The 12,401-nt window shown below is 38.6% G+C and overlaps 1 protein-coding gene and 1 pseudogene across 1 annotated transcript; both read left to right on the top strand.

Annotated features, from left to right (window-relative positions):
- The first annotated feature begins 975 nt into the window (after window positions 1–975).
- Window positions 976–2,032, top strand: LOC128781027 (olfactory receptor 51A4). The gene has a single exon (XM_053925120.1). It carries the CDS (start codon window positions 976–978, stop codon window positions 1,909–1,911), a length of 936 nt encoding a protein of 311 aa, XP_053781095.1. The 3' UTR covers window positions 1,912–2,032.
- Window positions 2,033–9,836: 7,804 nt separating this feature from the next.
- Window positions 9,837–10,793, top strand: LOC128780883 (olfactory receptor 51A4-like; annotated as a pseudogene).
- Window positions 10,794–12,401: the final 1,608 nt, after the last annotated feature.

Genomic DNA, 12,401 nt, shown 5'->3' with positions numbered 1-12,401 from the left:
TCATATATCAGTAGGAGCCTTCAGTGGCACACAAATCCAATCACTTCTCAGATGTGGTCCTGGAATCCTTCAGCCAGTCTCAAAAGTGCTCTACAAAATACCCACTACCTGGTGAGTACTCAGAAATATTTATCTATTTGACTTTTATTTTACTTCTCTTTTTTGGCATTAACCACAAACAATTTAATGCCTCCAAAAGTCATCTTTAAGAAAATTGTTCCCTTTGGAAACTATGTAAAAGGACTATTTACCTTTTAGGGACTCAGTCTTCAGCAGCATTCAAATTTTTCTAAATTGCAACATTGACCATTTCAGGTTATTATTTTCCTGTCAACACAACACAACTGGTCACAAATTCCTGGTCAGGAGAAAATGAGACATAGTCTTTCAGTGATCCCTGCACTGACTGCCCTTACAAATAGATAAGTGGTTTGAAAATAGTGGGAATTTTTAAAAGAATATTTAAATAATCAACAATTTCCAGAACACAGGGGACAGAGCTAAGTGTGCTTTGATTTTGAGAAGACCACACTTCTGTGGGAGTTGCAAGAGGTAGGAAATAATTGAGTTCTGAGATTCTTTGCTTGTATGCAGTGCTATTCTAGTAAGCACACATTCTACCCAACATCTTATTTCAGATATGAAAACAAGTGGTAGAGGATTGTAGATTTATTGTCTAGGTTTAATAATATTTTACAGAGAAAAGAAAATCAAATTTATATCTGAATGAAAAACATTTCTTATTTCTCTATACGAAACACATGGCAAAATAATTTTTCTAATCTATGACATAAGTAGATTCTGGTCTAAACTAACATCCACTTCTCACTAATTGATAGTCACATAAATGCTGGGTCAAAAGAAGCTGGAAATAAACCAGAACTTCCAACAACTGCTTTTTTCTACCAAATTTACAGATACTCATATTTTACTAATTCAGGAATCTCTCTTTCATTGCAGGGCCCTCAGTGCATCATGACGGTTATCAACACATCACATGTGGAAGTCAGCACCTACTTTTTGGTGGGGATGCCAGGGCTGGAATATGCCCACATCTGGATCTCCATCCCCATCTGCAGCGTGTACGTTCTTGCTCTTCTGGGAAACTGTACCATCCTTTTTGTCATCAAGACAGAGGCCTCCTTGCATGAGCCCATGTACTACTTCCTGTCCATGTTGGCCCTGTCTGACTTGGGTTTGTCCTTATCGTCACTGCCCACCATGTTGAGGATCTTCTTGTTCAGTGCTCCCAGAATTTCTGCCAATGCCTGCTTTGCCCAGGAATTCTTCATCCATGGATTCACAGTACTGGAGTCCTCAGTGCTCCTGATCATGTCGTTTGACCGCTTCCTAGCCATCCACAACCCCCTGAGATATAGCTCCATTCTTACTACTGTCAGAGTTGTCAAAATAGGAATAGTATTGTCCTTTAGGAGCTTCCTCCTGGTTCTTCCCTTCCCCTTCACTTTGAGAAAGTTGAAATATTGCCAGAAAAGCCAATTATCCCATTCTTACTGTCTCCACCAAGATGTGATGAAGTTGGCCTGCTCTGACAACCAAATTAATGTCATCTATGGCTTTTTTGTAGCACTTTGTGTGATGGTAGACTTTATGCTCATTGCTGTCTCTTACTTCCTGATCCTCAAGACTGTGCTGGGAATTGCATCCCCGAAGGAGCAGCTCAAGGCCCTCAATACCTGTGTTTCACACATCTGTGCAGTGGTCATCTTCTATGTGCCCATCATCAGTCTTGCCATTGTGCACCGCTTTGCCCGGCATGTCTCTCCTCTCTTCAATGTTCTCATGGCAAATGTTCTCTTACTTGTGCCTCCACTGATGAACCCAACTGTGTACTGTGTAAAAACTAGGCAAATTAGAGTGAGAATCATAGCAAAGTTATGTCAGAAGTAGGCATAACACTGATGTATAATAAGACCCATAGCGGCAGGTTGTCTTAGGGATTTCAACATAGTTTCAAAGAATCTAATATTTGACAGAAAAGACTCATTAATATAATTTTCTGTCATTATTATCAGATTTATTTCATTCAAAAGTAATACTGAGCAAGACATACGTAGAAAGGGTAACAAACAGTACATATCTTGAGGTCTCTCCATTAAGGGGTATAGGGAAAAGTCAGTTGTCAGGATAAAAATGGAAGTTTTATAATGTGTCTATGATAAGAACAAGAAATCGTAATGTATATCCTCCTTACAGAAGCAGCTTCCTCATCCTTCACATGAATTTGATCCATATATATTTCATCTTCTCACTGTCTTCATTCAGCCACCCTAGTACACAGAGTAGGACAAAAATAGGCTTACAGTTGTGCATATGCAAAACACAGTTTATTCTTGTATTATTATTTATTAATTGTCATATGACTTTCCATATTGACTGTAAACCTACTTTGCCCCACCTCGTATGTCATCAGCACTTCTCTAGTTAAACATTGCAATCACCTCCTAAGTTTGTACATATCTGCTCTTGCTACTTTCTAATTACGCCGGGCAAGTGTCGTGCCTTTAAAATGAAAATTAGATGATGTGATGTCTCTTGTATATAGAACTCTTTTTTTTAGAATAAAATTAAAGCAATGAAGTACATACTATGAGGCCAACATTGATTGGATATTCTCTACATCATCAACATAAATATTTATTAAATTCTACCCCCTTTGACCTTCGTATGTTCGTGGAATTCATAGAGCTCTTTGCTTCCTGTGATTTTGCACATCTGATTCCTTTTTTTATGACTCCTTTTTATACTCATTTTTATCCAATTGTTTTGTTAAGTTTTGGCTTAATTTCACTGTGGAATACAACCCTAAATCCTCAGTTCTAATTATGACCCTCTTTTTAAAAATTCAGTCTCATTGTATTTTTTTCCATTACCATTTAGTCTCTTTATACTTCCCTCCCCCCATCGATTACCACATTGTTGTCCATGTCCATGAGTCCTTTTTCATTTTTACTCAACCACTCCACCCCCTAACCTCCCCCACCCCATTAGCTGTCATTCTATTCTCCGTCTATAAGTCTGTTCCCATTTTCCTTGTTAGTTCACTTTGTTCATTAGATTCAACATATGAGTGAAATATGTTATTTGTCTTTCTCTGAGTTCTTTATTTCACCTAGCATAATGTTCTCCTCCTGGTCCTTCTTTTAAAAATTTCCTTTATAGTTTTTCTTTTTTTTTCTTTTCTTTGTTTATTATTATTTGCAATCACAGATATAATTTATTTCTTTTTCTTTTTACTTTCTGAATAAGATGTCTTTTCCACAAATCACAGCAATTCTTGTTTCCTGTGTTCATATCTTCAGTTAAATCAAGAAGCAAAGTCTGTGAGTGTCAAATGCTTAATAATTAATAATTAGCCCATAACTGGAAGGCACCTCAGGATTAATACAAACTTTTTATAGACACAAACATTGTTTTTGAAACTCTGATATATACAATGTGTGCTTCTGGCATTTTCAAGCATATTTTAATTTTATTTTAATAATAACCTGGCTTTATATAAAATATTCCTGTCTATTTTTTCACTTAAAGATATTGAGGCTCTGAGAAATTATTTCCTGAACTTCACGCAGACAAGAAATTAAAAGCTGGGATTCACATCTTTCTTTTATACCCCACAGTGGCACTGTGTTGGCTATATTTCAGCTTTTGTATTCAGGATTGCATCTGTTTCCACAGTGTTACGTTCTGATAGGAAATCCTGTCACCACGCAGGGCTACAAGTTTATCTGTGTCTTGAGTGCATAACCCATGTAAAAGTCTCACAGGGAACCTGTGAGTACAGACAATGAGTCACCTGCTTCAAAATCACAATGGTGAGGCCAGCATAGGATAGACACTCCTATTCCCATAAAAAATAAATTGAAAAGCAATAGGTCACAGATGCCAAGCAAATCCGGAACCCAGCAGGGAAAACTTTGTTAGATTTTAAGGCTTCAGAATGTTCCTCTTTTGCTTGATGTTTTGTTCTCTAGGCCTACCAGTGTGTCATTATTGCATTTTAGGCCCATGTCACTTCAGCCCTAGGTACTGGCAGACTGTTCCACTGAAATTAAGGAAGTGAGTCCGCCCTTCAAAACCAAAGAAGAAAGAGCCCTTTCCCCAAACCTTTGCTCTCTGGGCCCTTGGTAGCCTTGGAAACACTGCTGATCTCTGAACAAACTTTGGGGTCATTCTTCTCTTTTTTTGAAGGTTAATATATGTTCACAGCTTAGTAGCTCTACTGGCTAGTCCTGTAGCCTTCCAGAAGTTTGACACTTCTCCTTCCTTCTGTCCTATTTCTGTCCCAGTTGGCAGGAACTGACAACATTTTTGCTGGAATATAATTCTCAAAAAGCTTTTTGACCTCAATGCAGTTCACAGTGTTCCAAGCCATCAGCCAAGAAGGTCCTCTACAGATCTTCTCTGGATAACTACATCTCTAAAGCAGCCTTTGCTAAAGTGGATGATGGATGCATGAGTCACATGGATAATCCTTTTAGCAAGTGGTTGTCCTGTCTACAGAAGATACATTTTGTTTTCATTTTTTGCAAATGGATAGAGTGAGAATTTTCCAAATCTTCAAGTTGTATTTTCTTTAGGTTTAACAATTTCTTCTCAATTTATCTTTCTCACATTTTACTCTCAACAACAAGGAGAAAACAGACTGTACATTCAACATTTACAAATCTCTTCAGCTAAACAGTAAGTTCATCATTTACAAATTCCACTTTCCACACAACTCTAGAACACAGTGCAGCCAAGTTCTTAGTCATTTTATATCAAGAATCACCTTTCCTCCACTTTCCAATAACATTTTCATTGTTTCTCTCTGCGACCTCACCAGAGCACCTTTAATGTTTATATTCAACCAACATTCTGTTAATGATGATATATATGTGTCAAAAATCTCTAAGACAGTAACAGCTTTCTCTTCATCTCTCCTTTTTTCTTTTTGCTCTTTATCTGAATTGCTTTTATGTCCCTATTTCTACCAAAAGACTCTTCAAGACAATCTTGCCTTTTCTAACAGGGACATCAATATTCTTTCACCTCCTACTCATTACCCAGTTCTAAATCCTCTTCCAAAATTTTAGGTATTCATTACAGCAACACCTACTCTCTGGTTCCAAAATATGTGTTAGTTTCCTAGAGCTGCCATAACCATTACCGCAGACTAGGTGGCTTAAACATCAGAAATTTATTTTCTTACAATTCTGAAGGCTAGAAGTCTGAGATCAAGGTGTTGATGTAGTTTGCTGCTTCTGAGGACCATAAGGAGGATCTGTTCCAGACTCTTTTTCCTGGCCTCGAAGTGGTCATCTTCTTCCTGTATCTCCCTTAAAAGAAAGTTTCTGCACTGGACATTTGTTATAACTGAAGTGCAGGTTTTATTCAGGCTGCTGGAGTCGGGGAGAGAGACCTCAGAATAGAACTGGGCTCAGCCCCTTTGAAACAGTAGGTGTGAAACTGTAAATGCTGGGGCATTCAAAAGGAAAAGTATTGAAAGACATGAGAGTAAGGAGTAATTTGGCCAATGTGATTAGGTCACTTGTGTTTAAGGGAGTTTATTGAAGTTCAGCTTCTACCACAGAGACTAGGAAACAGGGGCCACATCTTTCATGATGATTGAACTTCAAAGGGATGGTGCCCAGGTCCTTGAGAAAGGCATTTCTGACTATAGAAGTCGCTTCTCAAAGAGACAGACAAAAGATTTACAAATACAAAGTTTCTCAAGAAAAGGCAGAACAGGAGCCAATAATTAGGTCTGGGCTGAAATAATCAGTAAATTATGTTAGTAAGGTTGACCTTTCTCAAGCAGGCATTTTAAGGGAAATAGGAGTCATTATCCAGACATAGAGCTTTGAGTTGATAGAAGCCATACTAGTATTTGGTCAAGAGAGAGCTTTTGTCACTCTTCATATTGACTTCCCCTTATGTGTCTCTGTGCCCAAATTTCCTTTCTGTACCCAGATAACAGTCATATTGGATTAGGGCCCACACTGGATTCTAATGATTTCATTTTACCTTATTTACTTCTTAAAGACCCTATCTCCAAATATGGTTGCATTCTCAAGAAATGAAAGTTAGGACTTTAATATATATGAATTTGGGAGGAAGAAACAATTATACCCATAACAATATGCTTTCCATGCTCTCCCTTATTAAAGAAATATTCAATGTTGTAATTTGAAAATCAAAATACTCATTTATTTGACATTATTGGTTTGATAGTGATCAAAAATGACCACTTGCTGGTATGTTCCCTGACATTCACATTGCCATTTCCTTTCTATCAGGTGAAGCAAGCCTCCATTGCCCTGTGTGGCTGTGGCCCCTAGTGTTTAGGGTAAATGGCAATAGCCCAGCTCTAACACGTTCAACAATTCATGGAAACGCAGAGGTGGCTGTTCGTTTTGGTGAACCCATGAGAATCAGCTCATAGGTAGGCTCACATCATAGCCCAAACACAGAAAGAAATTAAAAGAAAGGACTACTGACTCGAACTTTGGGTGACACAATTTGCTGAGTGTTAGAGTCCTCCCCTTACGTGAGAGTACGTGCTGTTTCCTGGTGTGGGTGTGTGCACCCACTGAGCTTCAGTGAGGCACGAGAGGAGCAAATTGTGGCCACTAGCCGTCATTGTCCTTAATCTGTCCTAACTCTGTGTACTTGTGATTAGGTTTCAATCTTGATAAACAAGAAAATAAAGTCATAATTTTAACCAAAAAAAGTTATTTACAAAATGTTGACTTTTAAGTAATTGTAAAGGATGTTTGCATAAGTGTCATTTAATTTAAAAATACAGCCCTCCTAGATGAGGCTATGACTTTTCACTCATTCAGTGCTGGTCAGGGCGTATCAAAATGACATCTGCTTACATGGGATCCTGGGAAACTAGAGGCAGGAGGCAAAGCAGTGCTTTAATCAATAGGAAGACACTTTGCACTGAGTTACTACTGATCCCTGACCAACAATTTGAGGAATAATTTGTGTTCACTAGGCAGGCAGTGTTAAAAGAAAACAGAACAAAAATAACAAAACATCATTGCAATCAGCAGGGATTACAGATGTTGCATAAGTTTTATAATATTGAAGCTGTCAAATGCTGTCCTAGGTTTACCTATCTTAAAGGAAACAATTATACACCCTTATATAAAAATATGTATCCTTTCAGCAAATGACTGCAGCCCACTGATCCCTGCATTCCTTCATTTGGGATCATCTTTTGAAGCAGTAGTATGAGAGCAGAAAGCTTTGTGTTGTGTGGGTGGAGGCTAAGAAGACCCACCTGGCAGAAACAGAGGACTCAGTGGGGTAGTGCTGATGTTCAGAGGCTGCAAACATGTACAGCCTGACAGGAGAAAGGGCGGGGCTAATGTGACATTGGAGTGGACTGAGTTTTCTTAAGGAAGGACAAGATGACCAGATTAATGCTAAAGGAGGATAAATCTAGCACCTGGCAGGAAGGCATTTTGTGACAACTATGCATGCATGTGGCCTCTGTGATATTAACGGTGAGTGCCTTCCAAAAGAGAATGTTATATCTATTCATTAGTTTTATAAGGTTTTGTATTTATTTATTATGTTACAGGCTCTTGCAACATATGTGAGGGAAAGAGTGCAGGAAGAGAATGAGGCAGCATAATGTGACTTTGCTGGATGCCACTTCATGGAAGAGAATCAATTGTCTAGAGGTAATGTATTGTGAATGCAAAACAACATTTTAATCTCATATTTATTTTAATTTATCCTTTAACAATATGGAATATTAATGGGCTTTATTTAACTACCGTGAACAACTTTCTTTCATATAATTGTTTTGTGTCAGATGAAAACAACAGCCAGGCACTGTTTATGGTAAAAGGCTCATATCTTAATTTACTCCTCATGCTTTTCTACTTGTAAACTAACAGGACTGTCTGGGATTAATTATTCTCTCAAGAATGTAAATGTTAGAACATGGCGTGATTACCCTTATTTATCTCACTTCTCTTCTGCATTTTTTATCCTCTGTGTCACAAAGGTAGTTTATATTTCTGTAACAAGTATTTAATGATAACCACAAGTACCATGAGAACCAAGTGACAATGAAATAAATACAAAGTACACCCTGCCTTCAAAGAGATTAGTGCAGTTGGAGGAACAGACGTCAAACAAGTGGACCGTAACTAATGAGACAAACACTTGAAGTTACCGGAGGGCACAGACCAACGCACTCGCCGTCTTGCTGTGGGAGACTGTGGAGAGTTGCAAGGAAATTCTTTCCAAAAACATGGTACCTAATTTGGTTGAGAACAAAGACAGACAAGGAAAAAAGAATACATCTCATGTAGCATTTGTAGCATTTGCAAAAACCAGAGATTTGAATGAAAAACTGTTTTCTGGAAATGAAAAAATATTGACAGAAATATAAAGACGTGGCCTGGCCGTGAAAAGAAAGGGTGGTGGTTAACTCTCCTCTTTGGCCAGGATTAAATTAAGATTAGTATTATAGGCGATTAGTCCAAGATTTTCTTCATTTTCTGTTCGTTACATAGGAAGAAAAACGCATCATTTTTCAAGGAATTTAGTGATTTGTTTTGTAGAAAGCAAACCTTCTCTTGGTTTAATATAATACTATTATGATGACTTTACCACATCAGAAGAATTCTAAACGTCTATCTAATTTAATCCCCACATTGTTGCCTGGTTTGACTAAGAGAGAAAGCAGTATGTTCATTACCCAAAATAGTAAATGTAGTTAAACAAATAGAAAATATTCATGTGGTTCTGCTCTAAATTTCTCATCGTTTTCTCCAAGTGACTGATAAATGCTTAGATTTAAACACCTAAAATTCCTAACTACATCCTGCTATCATTCAAATGTTCTTCTGTAACAAGATCCCAGAATGAGCAGGAACCAAGAGGAGAAAAATACAAGTTCATTGTGCTCCTCTTGTCAATTTGTAATTTTTCATACGTAGGTTGTTCATTTCTGGTGATGAAAATGAGGCAGGTACCCTGGTATTTCTGGTAATTTTTAGGTTATAGAAAGTCTTAAAATTAGTTTAATTTTTTTTAAAAGCAAAGGAAAAATTACGCCTAATTAACCATGTGGATCTTTAGTTAAAAGTTCGATTTCTCTGTCTGCAGTAAGAGATGTGATGCTGAGATAATAGGCCCTGCAATCTCTATTTTTGGCAGAAGTGCTTTAAAAATTATTTACCACATGTAACTTTGTATTCAACTTATGGACTAACTAAACTAAAACTTTATTAAAAATAAGGTTTTTCCCTCAGCTAACTTAGCATCCAGCCTTTGTGCACAATGCCTTTAATTCTACTGCCTTTTTGTGCTTATGTTATCCATGCGTTTAATTTCATTCACCTCGTTCAGCTTGGAACACAGTAAGATTTCCCTTCTCTCCCAGGCTGATGTAGATGGCACTTTCACCACTAGGAGGAGAATGTGTTTTTATTTCTAATCCTATCTCTCATCACCTCCCCTTTGTCTGGCTAATGACCTGACCCTGAGAAGACACGTGGATATTCAGTTGTCATGTCAACATTTCTTGAAAAGGATGGAGTTGGTATTAAGATGATTTAATAGTGACAGGTCTAATTGTTGTAAGTGATGTCTATTTTCATGTTATGCAATTTCTGAATTTAGAGAATTTTCTAATGTAAGGTAGTGTACTACGGGAAATAGTGACTGAGGATTCACTCCCCCCTCCTACATGCTACAGCCAGGAGAGCCTAACAAAATGAAGGAACTGTACAAATTTGAGCCAATCTATTTAAGCCATTGCAGAAGGCTCTTCTGAGACCCACCTCCTGATTCCATTACACGCCTGAATGTCAGTCTGGAACACCCGTGAAGTGCAAATCTCTACCTTCTTCCCCATTGGGATCCCAGGGATGGAACATGCTCACATGTGGGTCTCCATCCCCATTGGCCTCACACACCTCATTCCATCCTGGGGAACTGCAGCATCCTCTTTTTCATACAGACGGAGACCTCTCTGCAGGAGCCTATGTACTATTCCCTCTCCATGTTGGCCTTTTCTGACCTCGGACTGTCCTTCTCTCTTCCAACCATGCAGAGAATCTTCTTGTTCCACGCCAATGGAATTTCCCCGGATGCTTGCTTTGCACAAGAGTTTTTCATTCATGGATTTGCACCTATGGAGTCATCATTTCTCCTTATTGTGTCCATGGATCACTTCATAGCCATCCACACTCTGAGCTACACCTCCAACCTGACCAGTGCTAGAGTTATTAAAAGTGGCCTTGTATTTGCTATAAAAAGCATCTTACTGGTCTTGCCTCTTCCCTGTATTCTGCACCGGCTGATACTCTGTAAGAAAAGCCTTCCTTCTCACTCCTGTAGCCTCCACCAGGATGTCATGAAGCTGGCCTGTTCTGACAACAGGGTCAATTTGGTCCACGGCCTGTTTGTGGCTCTCACAGCTGTGTCAGAGTTGGTGTGCATTTTTGTGTCGTACCTGCTGATCTCAAAAATTGTATTGGGCCCAGCCTCACACAGAGGCAGCCTCAAGGTCCTCGACACTTGCATCTCCCACATGTGGTCTGTGCTTATTTTCTATATGCCCTTCCTCACTTTGCCAAAAATGTCTCACCAGTTATTAAGGTCATCACTGTTAATATCTTCCTTCTGGTCCCCCACTAATGAATTCCATTGTGTACTGTGTGAAGAGTCCACAGATTCCAAATCAGATCCTCACAGAATTATGTGAGAAACAAGTTTGTTGGGAAATTTCAGCCATAAGGAATGCCCAGCTCACTTGGTAATTTCTGAACAACAGTAGCGATTCAAGAGTGACAATAAAGTAATTGACATTGAATACTAGAATAAGCTGCATAGACTCAGTAAATCCATCAAAGTTCAGTTCGTTGATCAATTAAGAAGCAGCCACATTCAAGGATGGATGCCTTGGGAGTTAGGCTTGGAGTCACACTAGACTTGCAACAATGTTTCCCACCCCCTCTCCTGTCTTACGTCTACTCCACTTGTCCACCAGCTGTATACACATACCAACCTCAGCTTCAGCAGCACAGCCCTCATTATGGTGACAGAATATTTAAATGGACTTGATATTTTAAACTGTTCATTTTGAAATAAATAACCATGGCCCTACTTAGCTCAGGCAAGATGAGCTCTCAGTGAAGTGCGCTGAAGAGGAAGTATGTGCTTACGACCAGGCACAAAGTGAGCACGTCCTGAAACGCCTACCTGTGTGCGTGTGTTTGTGAATTTCTCCAGAAGTTCAAGTAAACCACTAAAAATGCCCCTGCCCTCCAATATTGTAAAGTATACTTGCAGATATGAGCCTCACATGTACAAGACAATGAAAATTAAATGCACAAATAATTAATACTAGAGCATTTTATTCACTCATTTTTTCAAGCTTCTACAACACATTCAGATAATTCTTTCCATTGGTATGCGCATGGCCCCTCTGTCGCTCATGGATGTTTGTCTAGCACCTGTTACTTGGCACTAGCAACAGTATCATTATTACCTATGTGCTACATTAATATGTGATAACTTAAAAGGCAGATTGTATGTTTTAATGTTGTCAGTGCCCATCAAAGTGGCTGGAACATACTAGTTGTTTATTTTATGTTTATCAAAAGCATACCAGTCTTGAAGTTTAGCCGATTTTGAAGTTGTTAATTAAAGGTATGTTCGAGCGGGTGGTGGGCAGGGCAGAGTAGAGCAATGGGAGAAAATTGGGACAACGGTAATAGGACAACAATTAAAAAAAACGTATGCTAGAAAAGGAAAAGAATCAGATTATGTCTGAAAAACGTATTAATGTACAGCTCACTCATTTTGCAAATTAATTACATGAGACAAATAAAAGTAAAACCAAGAATAGTATTCAAAATAAATAAAAAATGAAGAAACCTCATGTATATAAGAGATCTAGTGAAGCTCTCACTACAGTTTCCCTAACAGAACGTAGAATGACTCGGATAAACACTAGTATCATTCATTAACATTCAATTCTGCCAATCAAAATTCCTCTGTCAGTAAGGTAGACCCTGCCTCATTACATGTGGCATGAAACAAAGTGGTAGTATTTTCAATGACAAGAACATTTTGGGGTATGAAGTGGAAGTTGCGAGAACAAGGGGCCTGTGGCTTTCTAAAATTCTTTAAGAGATCCTTAGCATCACCAGCTCTCACTCTCTTCACCTCTCCCTGCGTCTATCAGTGTTTTGAATGAAGCTAATAATCCACATGATGAGAAAAAGGGTCACACGATGAAGAAATGAGAGCTGGGGGCCACTGCTTCTATTTCAACTAGAGCAAGGAGAGAACCCCACTCTTGGCTCCCTTAGTGATTTGGGGAAAGAACTGCATAGTGCTCCTTACTTAACAGCCTCAAACCA

Source organism: Desmodus rotundus, chromosome 5 (genome assembly GCF_022682495.2).
Source record: "Desmodus rotundus isolate HL8 chromosome 5, HLdesRot8A.1, whole genome shotgun sequence".
Lineage (NCBI taxonomy): Eukaryota > Metazoa > Chordata > Mammalia > Chiroptera > Phyllostomidae > Desmodus > Desmodus rotundus.
Note: the sequence above shows the minus strand (reverse complement) of the source record. Positions and strands in the feature narration are given on the sequence as shown.

Coding starts and splice junctions, on each gene's coding strand:
- LOC128781027 (XM_053925120.1), top strand. CDS start 976: ATGACGGTTATCAACACATCACATGTGGAAGTCAGCACCTACTTTTTG.